Source organism: Schistosoma mansoni, chromosome 4 (assembly GCF_000237925.1).
Source record: "Schistosoma mansoni strain Puerto Rico chromosome 4, complete genome".
Taxonomy (NCBI): domain Eukaryota; kingdom Metazoa; phylum Platyhelminthes; class Trematoda; order Strigeidida; family Schistosomatidae; genus Schistosoma; species Schistosoma mansoni.
In genome coordinates this window covers 30,587,899-30,607,049 of record NC_031498.1, presented here as the reverse complement: position 1 = coordinate 30,607,049, position 19,151 = coordinate 30,587,899, and the positions used below count along the sequence as shown (strand labels likewise).

General features: G+C 38.1%; 1 protein-coding gene across 1 annotated transcript in view; it reads left to right on the top strand.

Moving 5' to 3' along the window:
* Positions 1–14,809: 14,809 nt before the first annotated feature.
* The window catches only part of Smp_150300 (putative map-kinase activating death domain protein), a gene marked incomplete at both ends in the record, with an annotated part of 69,540 nt that continues 65,198 nt past the window's right edge, over positions 14,810–19,151 (top strand). Inside the window, 2 exons of the mRNA XM_018797463.1 lie at positions 14,810–15,429; positions 17,681–17,822. Of these exons, the coding sequence (XP_018652503.1) occupies positions 14,810–15,429; positions 17,681–17,822 (762 nt within the window). The remainder of the gene's footprint in view (positions 15,430–17,680; positions 17,823–19,151) is intronic.

Below are 19,151 nucleotides of genomic sequence, written 5' to 3'. Positions count from 1 at the left end.
TCCAGGACTCACGTTTCGTCCTATTTGGGACTCGTCAGCTGGATGTACCTGCATCTCAGAGTTGATGTTCCCTTTTTGCTTACAATGATTGTGAAATAAGGATTTATCGAGACAATACGTACAGTATGCACATATGCCAATTAGAGACTGACCAGTTGCAGTCCTTAAAAACATCAATGGGAAGATTCAAACAAACAATACCAAGTGAATTTCGACTTTATCCCATTGCTCAAGCAAGTTGCTATCAGGACTCAGTAGCTGAGTGGATAACGCCATGGCGTTTGAAGCGAGGGTACTGGGTTGGAGTCCCAGAGTGAACAACAACTCTGAGATGCAGGTAAATCCAGCTGACGATTCCCAAATAGGACGAAACGTGAGTCCTGGATTCCACTGCTAACCACTATCCATCTCTGCTTACCATGCTTGTGAATTAAGGCTATATCGAGGCAATACGCACAGTATGCACATATGTCAATTAGAGACTGACCAGTTGCGGTCCTAACACATCGATGGGAAGATTAAAACAAACAATACTAAAGGAATTTGTCTATTCATTGTAATTTAGATCGATTATTGAGAGACAGCCGTTTAGTCCTATTGTGGGACTCCTCAGCAGTGCATATCTACGGCCATCCGGTGCTTCCAGGTTTCCCTTGGTGGTCTAGTTTCAATTGACCCATGATCTCAATTATTGAAATGACTATATTATCCAGAAAACCCCCTTTCTGAGAACAATTATTTGTTGAATAACTGAGCGGTAATATTTGTTTATGTAATAGTGTACATTTGTATTTATAATGAAATTTAAAACCGTTATTTTTTTAATCCGCTTGTTTTGATTTCAACTGGGCGATAACGTGTGACTAAACTACCTGGACAGTTATTCTTCAGTCAAACCTTAGTTTAGATCTTACACTGCAACAATTTCTTGAACATTTAACAAGACATCATCTTTCTGTGAGCTGGACAAATCACTTTTTCGGATTACGTACTGAAAAATATGATTTCCACATGGAACAAGTTTGCCATTTGGGATTCATAGTCGACAAAAACGGAAAAAAAGACTTATCCAGGAAACGACAGGGTTATCAAAACCATACCTCTACCGACAGATGCATCAATTTCGCGTTCCTTTTTCGGATTGGTAAGTTTTTCTTCCAGATCTTCATAATCTCTGTGCCTGAACAGTTATTCTTCAACCCTCACCTTAGTTTGGATCTTACCCCTCTCGAAATGCTCTCACATGGCAACGCGTATATAGCCTCTAACAGAGAACTCCTACTCATTACCTTCTCGTGGCGGGGATGTTTTTTACGAAATTGAGAGGACGAAAACCAAATGTCCGTCGCTTTAACCGGGTAGGTGCACACGGAAAGTTCACATAGGGGAGTTGGAAAACCCTGATTCCAAACCAATGGTGCACATGAGCTCCAGTATCCTGATGGAACAAATGGTATATGAATCAATTGTTGGTCACTGGCTACCATGGGACTGCATCTCCTTACGATGCTTCACTATTTTTTGGATCAGACCTTTAGGTCAAAGGCTCGGGATGTGGCTCCCTAAGAAAACCAGCTGTTTCAGTTTGGGGACCTGGGCAGTATCACAGCTTTCACACAAATCAAATGAGATTTGTGTGGCGCATATGTATCTGGTGCTTTCGTGTTTACTATTATAATAAATGATAATAAACACTCGTTATATCATATAAAAGTGACTTTATTTCTTTTAAATTATTCAAGATATCAGACTAAATAAACTAAATTAGATATGAATATGAAAAACTATTCATTATTTCTTTAAGTTCAAATCATATCATGGATGGTATGATATTTCAGTGTCTAGTCGGTTTGTTTAGTCGGTAGATTTGGTTTGTCTAATTGAACTTTAAGTTGAAAAAAAACAGTCCAATTCATTTGTTTCATTGTAGTTACTAATTGGTATTCAGGTATCTGTTAGTTATCTAAGAGAAAAAATTAGATATTGTTTCTTGGCGAACAGATTACTTCTTATTTAGATAGAGCTTAGAATGTTTTCTTGCTGGTTATGAAATAATAACTGAATATATAGGCTGGAACTTGTGTAGAACCATGGTTGAGTGCTTGCTATCGCGGTTTTGTTACTTCCGTATATACGCCTGTTAAATCACCTACAAAAGCGTAAGCAACTCACCAGCATTCTACATCCAACTCTGTCCTATACAATCATTTACAGTTGTTTCCAGTTGCTATTCATTCTTTTCATATCTGATTTCAATTTTAGGCGCAATGTGTTCTTTGGTCTTCCTCTCTTCCGTTCCCATTCACGATTCAAAGTTAGTGTTAGCTTTGTGATGTCGTTTCATGATTTCCTCAATGACTATCCTATCCACTTCCAACGTCTTTGACTAATTTCCTCCTCAGGTAGAAGCCAGCTTGTTGTCTCACACCAGAAGAAAGGTTGAAATGATGGGTAAGCAGTCTTGTCTGACTCCGGTCCTTACTGGAAATGCATCTGTTAACTGTTCTACATGCACCACTTTGCAGTGTAGTCCGTCGTATGAATTCCGGATCATTTTATCGATCTACTCACGTACTTACTCCATAGTGTCGAATAAGGTTCTCCTATCCACACTGTCAAAGGCTTTCTCGGAGTCAAGGAAGCCTTATGGTGAAAGCTGATATTCTTCGGATGTCACGAGGTCGATGCTACCTCTAACAACCACAGGAGCAGTTTTTATGGGTACATGGAATGTCCGGACAATGTGGATGACCGGGACGACCAACAAAATAGCTACGGAAATGGGGAGATACAACTTGATGGTTCTCGGAATAAGTGAAATCCGTTGAACCCAAGCTGAACAGCAAAGGTTGGGTGCAAAAGAGATGCTGTTGTGCTGTGGTGACGAAGAAGAAAATGCTTCGCACACACAACGACTAGCACTGATGTTGTTTAAAGAAGCACGTCAAGCGCTTATAGAATGGGGATCTCATGAATCCAGGATCGTCAAAGCATCCTTCAAAATAAAGAAGGAGAGAATCACAATAAATGTTATCCGGTGTTATGCACCAATCATTGGTAGCAAGGACGACAATTAAGATCAGTTTTGCGACAGGCTATAATTGATCATAGTGAAGTGCTCAGGAAAGAACTTGATCATCCTGATGGGAGACCTAAAGGCCAAAGTCGGGATAGACAACACAGGATATGAAGGTATCATGGGACGAAATGGACTGAAGACTTGAAGAAAGAAGCAAGAATGGTGGTTGTGGTTGGCCTTGTATTCCCATACAAACGCAGACACAAAGCTACATGGGTCTCACTGGATCACAATATGGAAAATGAGGTTGGTCATATTTACATCAGTAAAAAATTCAGAAGGTGAGTGGAAGACGTGAGAACAAAGAGAGGAGCTGTCACATCTTCAGATAACCACTAATTGGTGGTTGTCAACCTGAGACTGAAGCTGAAGAAGCACTGGACAACTGGACAAACAGCATTATAAAAGTTCGATACAACCTTCTTTCCACCTACTGGTAAATTCAACGAACTCAAGATAATTCTCAACAATAGGTTCCAATTCTTATAATATTTACTGACAGAAGAAGAAACTACCATGGTGAACAATTAGAAAGGGGTGGAATAAGCACTGACTTCAACGTATCAAGAAGTTCTGGGTTTCAAGAAGCATCATCATAATGAATGGATCTCTATGGAACTAGAATCCTCAAATGAAACGGCCTGGAATGTATTTAGAAATTTCTACATAAGAGTTGCTGCACCTCACATCACTTGGACTGTAATAAGGGGTCTGAGAAACCCCACTGTGGTTCAGTAAAGAGGCGTACGTGAGTATATATATATGTAAATCCTGTTCACTTACTCGCTCATTCGACTCGCACGCTCATCCGCCTTCCTGCTTGCTCTTTGGGACTACTCTTTCATGCTTGCTTAGCGTACCTGTAATTTTAGCGATCTGTGCGTGGTGCAATAATAAACGTAATCAACACTTCGTGTTTGTTTCTTTTTATTACGCCGTTTGAGCGTTATATAGCAGTGGTTGTCAGGACGAACTGTATATTGAATACCAACCCCAACACGGTCAACTGATGTTGTTAAGAGGCTTTTCGCATATTTACTTCTTTATCATGTTATTATTAAAATTCATTCTTTTTTTTTTGTTTGGAATACATCTGGCCAGATTTCTTTTGCAGAGGATGTGTTTAGAACTATCAAAGTGTGTAATGTCATGCCTGGGAGCTCATGTTGTATGTGCTTCTAACTAAGGAGCCATCAATCCGTCTGCCTAATGAGATATCAAGAAAATTAGGACGACCTTCACACTAGTTCCCACTACTGAAAGTGATTGACGAGTGCAAACTGTTTAACTGGTATGGGAGTTCCTTTTTAATAATGTTAGGATCTAGGATGATAACGGAAATTGTATTAAGCAAGTAAGGTTATGTGATAAATCAATAACGAATTAATCATCTATACAAGCTAGCAATATAGGCTATAAAATCGGTTGAGCTGGCAACCAGTTTACTGTAGGTGGCTTTAAAATATATAATAGCAGTGTAGCTGGAGACTGATTACATAAAACTGCATTTAGTAGATGAGTTAACAGATCGAGTCAGTGTATTAAAACTAATGTCTACGGATATATTTAGGGATAATATTTTCTTATTAAATCATTTTTAAGTCGTTCAATGTTCCTACTAGCTATATTTTTGCACAAAGTAATCGCCCATGGATTTGATTGAAAATTGTTGGGCCACGATCTTAAGCCAATCACTTACGCTCTGATGAAGTATGCTAACGACGTTGAGCGGTTTGTTCTGAAAGAGAGGTTCCAAGTATTTGCACCAAATTCAAGAGAATCCGTCAACTGATGAAGCTACCGAGAACTTCACACTATATGCTCAAAAATAATCTTCAATATCATCTAGACAATGAGATCAGTGAAGTTATTTTGGAGTGCAATCAACCTGATACTATAAGTATCTGATCATATGGACATGAACAATAATTTACATGTGTTTACAGATAAGGTACTACTCAGGTAATTTTACTGAAGAGATAAAGTCAGTGGGAACATGTAATGGAATATTCATGTACATGAATCAACTGGTTGATAAATAGGTTAGTGTGACATTGCTGTTATAATTTGTCCGAAATGACATCTCGTTTAAATTATGGCATTGGAGAACGCACATCTTATCCAAGCCCCAGAATTGCTTGTTACAACGTTGGACCAGTGAAATTACACTGGGCTCTAACCTATCCAGCCGTTTGACGTTAAGTTGCTTAAGGAACGTTGTCAAGGTCAAGGAGAACCGGTGTGGACAGATCAACCTGACGATATGGTTCATATGACAGCATGTCCATACTTTATACTTCTGCATTCTCTAAATAAGTAATCTATAGGATGTTGCTCAGTAAAATAAGAATGAAACAGTAATCAAAACTCTGACGAATTCCAAGAGTTGACAACACTTCAAAAATCCTAGACAATATAGAGATAATGAATGCAAACAAGGCAAACGAAAAACGGAATATTTGAAGACACAGTTAACAGCAAATCAAACGCTATATATAATGGAAGAACTGGAGACTAGTCAAACAGAAAGGCATAGATAGGAGGATTTTTGAGTATATATGCTCAGAGAATTGTCGAAATAGATTCTGAATGAAAAACACCCCGTTCACCATATTCAACAATGTCTAGGTACAGTTAAACTGCTTGGCTGTAGTGGTAGCCTCCTATCTACTACCTTACTTTCATGAGATAGGACAGCTCTCCGTGAATCCACAGCATTTCTAAACGCACTTTTCGGTTCACTTAGCATGTGAATGTCACTTTTCATAGAATAATTCTTGTTGGCGATTTCGTTTTCAGTTCTAACCCCTACTTTATTAGTTAATCTATTCGACATTCTATGATGGGTTTTATTGGAGTACTCATAGCGAACATTTATCGGTAGTTTTAGGTGCCTTCAGCAAGATCTCCAACCAAGATCAACTCCACAGAGATTGCACGGATGCTATTACTGATTCCATATTTAAGTGCGGAAAGAGATAGGTCGTGCCCGACGATCGACCAATCAGTTTAACTGACATAGTAATTAAACTCACTAAGTAAATAATTCGGCTACTTACCAAGTCGCGTAGAATCCTAAACTGTGTTAACTCCTAGACAACATGGGTCTTGGAATAAACACTCATGCTTAACCAACGTAGTAATTACTAGAAGTAGTTGAACAGCTGCTGAAGATGGTGGTCTATCTGTCAGTGTAACATTAGTATAATTTAGCAGATGATATGATAAGGTTTTCCACTTAGGACTTATGCGTGTACCATGTGACAATGTGCAGGAGAACTTTTCTACTATCGCAGGCAGAAAGTGAGAGTATACGGGACGCTATATAAATGAAAACCAATTAACACTGGCGTGCCGTAAAGGACATCTTAAGTCCCCCATATTTTTTCCTTACGTCAATGAATTATTATGACTGCTCAACTCGTTGACATTGCTGTTTGCAGATTATATCACCGTCTAGAATACAATACATAGTGAGTCTGATTATCATGGTATTCAGATTGATCCAGACAAAGCAGTCAGATGATCCAGGAGTTGAGATTCGGAAGCTTATTACAGAAAGAGTGTGCTAATATACACTAGAATCGACAGTTGTCACCAAAGTTCCATCATTGACCCGTCGCTGATCTGCGTGCAAGAATCAAAAGAACCCAAAATTATTGGTGAGTCGTGAAGTAAAAATAACTGCGATTTCCGACTTAGCATTTGCAAGGGGCTTTTTAGCCTTACGGACACCTCGCGGAGCTTTGAAGGGCTTTAATAAAGGTGATTTCGGATTTCATATCTAGGAAAGAGCCTCGCGGCACTCCACTAAGTATGTTTTTACGGTTGGAGTATTTGAGACTTGTTTTTACCTTCTATTTGACCTAACAAGAGATCGTTGATCCAGTCTAGGAGAAGTCCAGAAATGTTTAACTTCTTGACCTTCAAGAGTAGTCTATTTAACAGCGTATTATCAAATGATTTTCTGAAGTCTGTGTAGACATCATCCACTGATTTCCCATCAAAATGAGCCTCTATCTATTTCTCTCTTGCTATAATCAGTACAGAGACGATTTACACTTCGTACTCTTGGAACTGATTGTGCCTTGACATATAATTTCAGGTGTAATAGACTCGGGCTTGATCCTTTATGGAGGAGGAGACTCAAACTTAACCATATCTTCTTTTTCAAAATACTTAACAAACTATCCTTCACATCCAACGAGGCGATTCAATATTCTGAAGCTTCACATTACGACATTCATAACTCCTTGTCTTTAGCGAAACAAACATATTCCAGATCTTCTCTCTATATGAATCACTTTGCCTGTAAGTTTTCCTGACTCTGGAATAATCTGCCACAAACTATCCGTACGACAAACTCTCTCCCATTGTTTGTTCGCTCAATTAATACATATTGCTCCTCTGAAAATGCATTAAATGCTCTAGCGCCTGTAAGTGTATCTTACTCCACAAGTGAGATTATAGGAACTTTGCATGTTTAACCACTTACTTGCTGTCACTTCACATTAACACTGTCACTAGTAACTGTAACACGTTTGAATAATATCTAACATGAACAGTGATAATCTGACCGGCATATTTTAACAATCATTGTTTTGTTGTTCCGTGCTCTTTGCTTTAATCTTACTTTCTCAACTCGTAGATATTTATCAATAACTCGCTCTGGCACTGGAAATAACCTTAAAGAAATACGTTCATAAATCATCAGGCTATAAATTTAAGAAAAAATTGAAAGTTCCCTGGTGTTGCATTGGCTTGCCGTGTTACATGCCATATATAATCTACTTATCAATTACTAAACCAGCAAACATAAAACAATCTTATATTTCATGTTTGTTCTCTACATTAAGTGTTGATTTTTATGATAATCTGATCATGCCTGTAAACTGGTGTGAATTCTGTAAATATTATTTCCAGAATATATTATTATTTTAAAGAGTTTTGTTGTGGAAGATAACCCTTTTCTGAAGCACTGTTATTCGGTGTTTAACAAGCTGTTGATTTCCATGGATGTCTTTCCAGTATTTTAACTAGGACATTGGCGGGGCTTACAGGTCTGTAGTTTGTTTGAAGTTGTGTTGATTCTGTTTCATGTACTTAAGTAGTCATTGTGTTTATCCAGTCTGTAGGTGACTCACCTTGACCATGTGACAACTCGAATATAGTTGTCAGTGGGACAGCAATGTGTTACGCTGAGCGTTCTAAGAATTTAGGGTGTAGTTAACCCGGTCCTTTCGGTTTTTCTGTGTTCAAAATGCTAAGGGCATTGAGTTCGTTGTTCTGATTATATTCCACAGTGAACAGACCATTTTACGACCTTGTATCCGGGTCTAGTCCTTCGTCTAGAAAACGCTGTTGATTGAAACCTGTTCCGAAATAGTTTTCATGGCCTCTGATTTGTCTTAATCTTCCTCTATCATTTGAGACCCACTCCCCCCCAGCAATTAGTCTGATGATCCGGAGCTGTGTTCTTGTTCTGTGATTTATGCATGAGAGCAGTTTCTTCGACTAGTTGGTAACGTGAACTATGCTCGACGATGTATGTAATCTTACTCTAAGCAAAGTTAGTATCCAATCAACATATAAAGAGTGTATTTTCGGATAAGGTCGTCGTGTTTCGGAGTTTAAAAAAATCTTCACTTGTACGAATCTAGTTGTTCTTACTTCGCATCGTGGAAGTTACAGTGGTTCCCCGTTAATAATAATATATTTCTGCAAGAACAAGTACACGCCATTTTTATGGGCATGATCTACAAGTTACAACATATACTGGTTCACAGTATGCATCCCAAGCACGGTTGTTTAGTAAATATAATCTATGAAAGTTAATAGAGGTTCATTCGTTCAGATATATTATGTATTCTACAAAACATCTTCCAAAGGGGCATCACGTCCACGTTACACACCAGATTCAATCTCTGTAAAAATTGTAATAGGATTTCAGTATTTATGTAATGCAACTTTTTAAGGTTATAGTTGTTATAAAGTAGACTTGTGGAGAGCCTGGTGCGAACTATGACTTTGGGAAAGCGCCTACGTCGAGTTTGTTCCAGATGTCAGGAGTTCCTCAACTTCACCCTCAGAGCAAGATTCCGAAGAAAAAAAGAAGAGAAAAAAGAAACCGAGGAGCAGAAAGGTATTTGCATATGAACGATAAACGATGCTTAACATTTAGTAGTGGAACAGGGTTATGATAAATTTTGAGATTAACTTCATACATGCTTTTGTTGCTAGAGTGAAGTGTGACCAGAGGCTCCAGATGAGAGAATGCAGTAATAAAGAACAATGAGATGTGATATTTATCAAGGTGGAGTGAGTTCAAATGAAGGAAATGAAGTCGAGGTTGGAGTGAAGAAGACTGTTCATTAGAATAGAGAGTGTATATAGAGAGTAGAGTGTTAAGTAAAATAACAACCATATCCTTTATAGTCTGTTTTTTTCATCATCCGATGCCTGCCACACAGTTTTCATGTAAAAGTTCGGGTTAGCATGTTATAGGTAGAATAGCTAATCCAGCATAAAAATTAGGAACATGAGTCTGAATGGGGAGTATAGGAGAACAACCTCAATATCACAGACTGATTGACTTGTTCTCATCCATAAAGAGCCTGATACAAACAAAATGTTCTGCCCCACAAACACGGGTGGATTGAAGTCATCGCCCTCACCATCAATACTTGCTGGTCAGTAACTTCACTTCAGATACAGGAAAAATAAAGACGGATACAACAGAATCGGGTAGTGCGCCCATGTTCTGTAACTGGCGTGGAAGAACAGTCTTTTCGGTTGTATGATTAGAGCTTGCATCAACTACTTTATATATTTTCATTGAGCTTTCTAGGTTGCGCCCCTACACTTCATATTTGCTGTACCAAGATTGATGGCAACGTTCCAAAATGCTTACCTTTAGTTCTGTGAAATATATTCCCGAACCAACCAGAATGGTTTGGGAATCGTTTTGCCCCGAACATTTAAAATGTGAATACCCTTTAGTACGAGGTTATTTCACTGGTCCAGTTGCTAACATGTCTTAAGTTTTAGCTCCCTCCAGGACTAATTACTAATGAGGATTCAGCAAGAAGGTTTACAAGGCGCAACCAAATAACATTGGAGTAAGTTTCCCCTATCCTCTTCGAGTGGTCATTGACTCTACCTACACTAAGAGAAGAGGAGAGTTATACTTTGCCACGCTGAGTTAATTTTATTATTTTGATCGTAAATCACTCATCAAAACTGCTGCTCTCATCTTAATCGAATTTATTTCAGTTAAAGTAAACGACAGGAGTATCGCTTTCTTCGAAGGTAATTCATTATCAGTACTTCTGAGCACATAGTTCTTCGTATCTGTTTGCACCTCGGTAATAACAATTTAATTTTCCACTCTTTCTGGTCATCAGTTTCTCTCGTCTAGTATTGCTAAAAAACGCTATTCCCCCAAAATATAGCAGAAAAATTAAAGACTGACCATAGTGGCAGGTCAACTGTCTTTCGTAGAGGCAAGGAGGGTGAAATCTCAGAACACAAAAATCATTTTGATCATGGCATTCAGTTGAAAACGCAACTACCAAATCAGATAATGTCCCATCGAAAGGGACTTAATACTGTAGAATGGACATAAACTAAAGGGGTCAGGAGTTTTTGTCTAAGAAGATTTGCCGTTCACGGACCGTATAAAATGCCGAGAAGCTGACGAAGTACTGCAACTTCGGTTAAATGACCTAAATATCGTCAATTTTCGGGTAGTGAGGCTTTAAGAAAACGTGATGCCAAATCCACTCTGGGTGCAGCACGAAACCATTCAAATAGGCTTCGGATCCGTCACACAAATGTCAGGTGCTTACTCAGTGTGCGATCGGAGTTGGGCGTGCAGATAGACTACCAAGACGGATGTGATCTCAGCTACGGAAACTTGTCTGACTCAAAAGTAGACAGTAGGGAACTTGACAATGAAGGTTGCACGTTAGTAAGAGCTGACAGAATTCGAGAGTGTAAAGGAGAGGAGGTGGCTCTTGCCACTCGGAATACTAACCCATTTACCATTATCCAAAGTGTACCTCATGATAGTGAAATGTGTGAATCAGTTAGTTACTGCCTAAAATGCAATAGAGAAGAGCAGCTGATTAGTTTGGTCTACTGCAATTCAAACTGTGAGGTAAATGAGGTCTTACTAAACCGTCTCACGACTTGATCACAAAGTGGTCGATGTCTAATTCTTGGAGACTTTAATGCACCTACTGTAGACTGGAAAAATCTGAGGACTAAGTTGTCGAAAATTCTGGACAGCAACTAGATGATGCGGATATCATATGCGCTCTAGTGCAACATGGGATAGAAGCAACTAGGTATGACCCGGACTCCGAATCATCCTTACTGGACCTCTTATTTACCCATTGTGGGGATGACGTCACAAACCACCATTGTCTGTCACTTCTATGTAAAAGTAACCATTCAGTTCTAGTCTTTGATTTCCATATAGTTGTCGACGACGGGAATGTCTACCCAAGCCAGACCAAAAGTCTGGTAAGCAAATATACAAGATATTATAAACTCAGCATCCTCAGTAGATCTGACAATAGAAATAGAGTCCTCAGTTAAAACGGTCTGGAATGCATTTAGAAATTTCTACACAAGAGTTACTGCACCTCATATCTCTTGGACTGTACTAAGGGGTCTGAGAAACCCCACTGTCCTTCAGTAAGGAGGTCCTCATACTTCTCCATAAGAGGAGAGGAGTGTGGGAGAGATTTAGATGCTGAGTACTGACGATGCAAATCTCGATATCCAGAAGCTCGAAATATTTGTGACTTGACTCTCCGCGTGTCTAGAAGGTTGTACGAAGAAAAACTTGTTAAGGAATCTAATAATTTACAATACCTCCATCTGTTCCACTAATAAATGTTAAGCATTGATTATCGCTCATATCCAAATGCCTTGCTGCTCCTCGGTTTCTCTTTTATTTTTTCTCTTCAGAACCTTGCTCTGAGGGTGAAGCTATGTAACTTCTGACATCTGGAACAAGCTTGACGAACGCGCCTTTCCAAGGTCATAGCTCGAACCAGGCGCTCCACAAGCTTACTTTATAACAACAATAAACTTAAAAAGCTGCATTACATAAATACTTAGCACTACCGAAACCCTATTACACTTTTTGTCGAGATTGGATCTGGTATATAACGTGGACGCTATGCCCCTTTGGAAACTATTCTTATGAAAACACATTATATCTGAACCAATGAACTGCTATCAACTTTTATAGATTATAATTACTAAACAAGCTCGCTTGGGGTGCATACTGTGAACCAGTATATGTTGTAAATTGTAGATCATGCCTGTAAAAATGGCGTGTACCTGCTATTGCAGAAATATATTATTATTATTATTATTGAATACCCTAAATGCTTGTATTCGTACGTAAACCAATGGACTAAGAGAAGAAGAAATATCCCAGCATTTTGGGGAAAAGTAGTACTGCATCATTAGTGGAAAACGATTATGTTAAAGTCTAGGCATTCCCAAATTACTTTAACAATCTATATACCGTATTAGTACCCTCCCCTTCAGTTCGTCCACCCCCACACACACTAGATACTGACTAAAAAACTCGATGTCTTTTGTTTGTCAAACGAACTTGATATAGACAAATCCATGGGACCGGATGAAATACGTCTTAGGTTAACGAAGGAACTGGGAAATGTTGTTGCGGACCCCTCAAGTATATGTTTTAGTCTGTTTATGCCCCAGAGTCGCTTACCAAAAGGCTAAAAGTACCTCATTGTACGTCATGTCACCCAAACAGGTACGAAACATATACTTCAGAACTGCTGACTTGTTAGCCTAACTAGCGTGGTTGTTAAATTTTTCGAAAAGTTTGTTCCGAAGTTGTTTAAGTATCTCGATGGAAACCGGGTTCTTTCTGAAGATCGACATGGCTCTAGAACAGGTTATTTATGTCTCACTCAGTAGCTCGTTAAAGGTACCTATAGGTGTAGCCTACATTGACTTCAGCAAGGCTTTCGACAAAAGTCCTCACAACCGGCTGTTAAATATGTTAAGTAATATCGACGTTGGAGGTAATTTACTAATGTGGGTAAAAGACTTCCTAGTTGGGCGCTAACAAAGAGTACGAGTGGGCTCCAAGTTGTTCATCTAGGAAACTATGCTTAGTGGAGTGCCTCGGGGTACAGTTTAGGAGCCAATGTTGTTCCTCTTGTATAACTTTCCTAGTCTCCAATCATTAGTCTTGCTATATGCCGACGATAGAGAGCGATAAAATGTAAAGGTGATAGTATAGAGCTTTGAAGTGACCTGCAGAATTAATTTGAATGGCCACAAATTTAGCGGTTGCCGATTAATGCTTCCTAGTGCATTATAATTCAGATTGAGCACCAAGGTGAATAACAGTGAGCTACCTGTTGTCTAGATATATTGACCTAGGAGTCATCATTAGCCAAAACTTAAAAACTACTGCACACTGCCGTTTGACAGCCGCCACAGGTTTTAAAACCCCATGGAAAATGTGTAGGGCCTCTAGTCATGTCGATGCTATAACCTTTAGACTTTTTAAACAGTATTAGTGCGTCCTAAACTCAAACACTGCATACAAGCGACTAACTCCTGTCTAGAAGGAGGCAGTGAGCTTTCTTAAAAGCTTCAAGGAACTGCAATCAAGCTGATTCTCGAAGTAACAAAGCTCCCGTATGATACTTGACTATCTAAACTAAACATATATTCATTGTAATATCGACGAATCAGAGGGGACTTCATCACAGATTCAAACTACTTAGTGGTAAATTCGCGTCTGACATGCCCTCGCTTTTCTTGCCTTCAAGAACAAAAAATTTACGAAGACACTCCACAAAAGTTCACAAGGCCAGGAAAAATTGCTTGTCAGCTGACTATCAACTTTCTCATCGAATTATCAACGAATGGAATTGATTATCTCAACAAATGATTGAATTTCCACCTGTCGACGCTTCTAAAGGAAAGTTGTATCAACTGCGGGACATTCATTGCCAGGACTAAGACAGGCCACCTGGCCTCATGTCCTTTCCAAACTGAAACTGGACAACTACCAGCTCATTTGGGGACAACTTTGTATGGCTAGTGAAATTTGACTGAGTCCTAGCCAAATCATCTGACAGTTTGGTCATTGAATATCGAAAAGTTCGTCGATCTCCTTCAGGTCCAAGGACAACCGACGCGCATCAGCTCATCCTATATCATTGACTGGCCCATAGGGTGACGGCTTCACTATCTAATTTGTACTCATTCTTACTAATATATTTCCCTAATAAATTGCTTTGTGTTATACGGTCTTCAAGGCGACCATAGTACCTTGATAAGTCGAAAGGGTAATATACACTACGTGCTAACTGCAAGGTGTGACTGCAAAACTTGATTTGGGTCACATCACCTCCGTCTAACTGAAGTAGGCCCCCAAACATCCGAGAATGATCATTTGCGTTAAAGACCTACAACTTTAAAAAAGGAATCTGGATCTCTACTGCAAAACAAGCTAAAACAATAAGGACAGGTTATATAACTTAAAATTCTTATAAATGAACAGCGAAGACCGAAGGCTATAATAAAAAGCTGACGGTTCTTGGTTTTTCGATTTCTTGTTTTACTTTTTCAACACATTTGTCTCATGGTCATTAGCAATATGCGGGCTTTATGAGTGTGGCAGTTTAAGTAGGGCAATCTTCGGATGTCTTTTGTACTTCAATGTCAAATATATGTCCGCGTTTGATAGACTATTTTGTACTGGTTGGTTCGCGATCCCCTGGGAACGCAAACTCGGTGCAGTCCCCTGAGATTCTTTGTCGATTTCCTCCTACGAACCACAAGGATTTCCCGCTTCCTACAGATGTGTCTTTCTTTTGTCAACCAGAAGGATGTATTAATGCTTCCAGCAGCACATTCCCTATAAAATCTTTGGATAATAACCGTGATGGGATAAAATCAATGACATTTTTATTTTCGTTAACTGATAAGGATTCCAGTAAAACACGGTACGGTATTTGCACCAACTTCTTTAGACCAGTTAACGTTAAAAGTGTGAGTAGAACTACATATTCAAATGTCAGGGAAGACACACATTTTGGTAATGTATCCGTCAATGGACCAGTTCTATGTTCGGATGAACTTAACAGGTTAAATGAAAGTACCCAGGATAAATCCTTATCATCTGGGAAACTAAAGAATGCAAATAGTGTCTATAACTTAACATCAATCTGTTTAATCACTCATTATCCTTTTGCTACAACGTTTGCACGGCTTGTGCAATGTGTATATGCAGTTCTCAAGAAGCTACACAAGTTGTCAAAACTCAGCTGTGTGGAAAGGTGAGGCCGTAGTATTTGCGATTTTATGTTACGCTATTCCTACTAAATTGTCTAATGAGACCGTAATTTATGGACGACCTTTGAGCGACGCTTAGGTGGCCCTGAGAATGTCCACCTACTGACTAGGGCTAAATGAGAGTTTTAAACCTGTGTGTTAAGGTCCCTCTGTTTATAGTGAAGTTCAAGGCCTACAATTTACCCCCAAGCGTTTTTTATATCCCTACCTCAGTTCTTGAGTAATGTCACGTTAATTACATTATAGCACCTGATTGTACGATATAATAAAAGCAAATTCCACCGTTTTACATCAAAAATCCGTTTGACCTATCAATCTAACCAGAATCTCTACCTACATTTCACTACCACTTCATAACCAAGAAATTCTTATGATATGCTGATGTGGGAGAAGAATTCACTGTATGATAGATTTTACTCGTCCCTTTCTGGGCATATATTCTTTCTGATCGTTTTATTCAGTTTGCCGTAGAATCAAATGAACTGTTATGAGTAATATTGTGAAGATTCTAGCGGAGAGATTTACTGTAAACAGTTATTTCGATCTAGCTGTTCTGACGGTTTAGCATCCATTTTGTTACCTGAAGGTAATAGTTTCGATCCTTGGAGGGGTCGTAGGTGTACATTGCTTGTGGAGGAGTGGTTTATTGATTAGGGTGTTTAATTCAGCCACTAAGTTGGATGTTCTAACTCTATTTGAATTCATTCTAGACAACCAGTTAGTATCAATAGCCCTCAAACTCACTGTCTGAAAAACAAGCGCACAATTTTGTGTCTGGTAAACAAATTATATAAATAAATTAACTGGTAGCGTTCCTCTTTCACTACTTTAAGATTAGGGTATTTTTCAAGTTTTTTTCATAACTCATTTTCTGCGACCTTTGTGTCTCAGCATCGTCCGTAAAACATGCCAAAATCAACTCTCATTCTCCCTCTCAAGTTCTTTTTTTTTACCAATTCTGTTTCACGAACAATTATATCTAATATCTATTTATCCAAATTTTAACCATCACCATTAGTTTTTCTTTAAAGAAGTTTCCATGTAAGATCAAATGTTTTTCACATCCTGCACCACCTGGATATGTTTATAAACCAAATCGAATTAAGGTATAAAGTAAATAGCTGAACCAAACTTTGATTTTTGAGGGACACTCATTCAGATTCTCAAGCTTTATATACCGTGGCAAAAAAGAAATCGTTAAATTATTGGGATAAGTGACCTGAATGAAAATGTTTTGTTATGGTAAATCACAATATAAGCATTTGACTTTTTAATTTGTCTTCAGATCATAGCTCTTCCGGGACCACTTTTATGTAATAGGACCAAAAACTTGATTCAACGAACTATTTACATTATACTTCATAAATAAAACGTGCATTGATTGATGTCTGTTAGTGAAACTACTATTTTGTGTAACATTTGCATTGTTATCAGTCAATTGCTACATGGACAGAGATTTAGTTACGTCTGTTTCATTTTCTCCATGCCATCAGTAATTGTTGTGTGATCTATTATTATCGAGAGTTTACGTCGAGAACTCCCAGTTTTCTATGTTAATCATTAAGTCAAACAACCAAGAATAGAACTGCTATTATGCACAGAATATTTACTGCTCATTATTTGATTTTTCTTTGACCCCAGACCCTTAAGTATTTTGGAAGATTTGTACTCAGTACTGGTGCTAGGTATCGTGACTTTTACTGATGTGCTTGTCTGCAAAATACGACGTTTATGTGTTCGTGTATGCACATGTTTCGATGACTTGTTGTTTAATTGATGATTTTATGTAAGGAGGTTAGAAAAAAATATTGATTTCGAAGATACCCTAAGGCTATGATTTCAGGTCATAGTTATTTCAAATTAAGATATCGCTAGTTCTCCAATCGTTTTTTAGACTGAAGTAAGTTAGAAAAGTTGTCAATTTAAGTTCAACCAGGATGTCGCTCATAGGTTAGCCATAATGACTTTGGCCATTCGGTTAAGTTTCAACCACTTATCACCTATAAGGGTTTGAGCAGTCATGTAGTTGTCAAAGCACCCTAATCCTTAAAACCACAGTGGTTTACTGAGTCATATTCTCATTTACTTTTGCCGATGCTAGTTACACATTTTAGTTAAGATATTGACTTTCCCACTTTTGGTTTATTTGATCAAGCTTTTAACATTTGTTTCATAAACGACCAGAATTTGTTATAACTGTTCTGTTAAAAAAAGATCATCAATTTTCTTTTCTAGTCCAGATATATGGGATGTATTAACAAGTAATATTACACTATCATGCTCCAATCCTGTTGTGGAAAGCACACGCCAGTTCCAACTTTGGATTCTCCGGCTTCTCAGTGCACCTGCACCAATTCCTGGCTGTACATGTGTATATGTAAGTATTTGTTTGTATTGCTTAGTTTCTATTCGTAAGTTGTTGGAAGCACATTTTGGCATACTTCATTTTCATTTGCTCACGTACAAACGCTACCAATTGTAAATAAGTAATTAAAACTCTTAAAAGTGAAAGCTTTCCAGAGGAAAAATCTTCGGTCTCAATATAGGTATTGCAAGAAATTTGTATCGCACTTAATTAATACATAAACTACTCCTAGAAGTACTCTGAAAAATGTTCTATCACTGCCAAAGTACAGCTTTGAAAGAGATGATTTAACATAATTTGGTCAGTAGTTCCAGTTTATTTAATCTAAAATTTCCACACAATATTTAAGAAGCAAGAGTATCAGACTGAACGGTCGTTTTCGGTAACTTCTTCATCAGGCTCTACAATTACAAAATCCAAAGTTATTATTTTCTTATTATGGTAGATAGAATATTAAAGTTGAAATAATTCATGTTATAAATTGAAAATGGTAAATTTCACGTCGATTGAGTCCTAGTACAAATTTCTAGTGTAACAAAATAATGTAATTCGTTATTTTGAGAAAAGTTCGTAGATAATAGGTCAACTTACAAGAACTCTTAAGAGCATTTAATAATGCTTATCCATCGATCAGTTGCGCACACGAAAGAGGATATGATAATAAGACTGAGTTTCTGAATGTCCTCTCTAAAAGGTCGGATTGTGTTGTATCCCGAAGAGAATTACGAATGGTAACTATTTATTGGGCAATATAATATGTATATTTCCTATTGTAATTAACCTAATCGTATTCGTTTCCTCTTATCACTAACTTTATTTTGACCTTTGAACTATTATTATATGATCCTTGAGTTATCATCAGTTTATTGATTACTATTCACAGCCACATTCGGCTAAATATTGTACAAATGTTATTACCTATTTTATGGGTCGATATGGTTTGTTTGGTTGGTATATAAACTCAGTATGTTTGAAATACATTGATTCATACCACTGAGACTGTTATCGGTGTTTTGGACTTAACTGGCTGGGCTAGGTAGATCGCAGGACCGGTTAACACTCTAGTCTGCTCGTACGGGTTTCGTGTCACTGTTCTAATCGATAATTCGCTGCTCCCTGATTGGCGGTCTCATCAAGTCACACATTAACTAGGCATCCACTCGGCCACAAGATATAACAGATTGTTCGGCAAAAAAATGTACTTAGAAGAGAATATTAGGTGGGGCAATATTTCCACAGCTTCACATCACTCCAACATAAAATCAATCTGTTTAAGTGTCTGAATAATAGAATCTGACATTCATGTTCTAAGGATAGTGTAGAAGGAAAGTTAGGCAAACC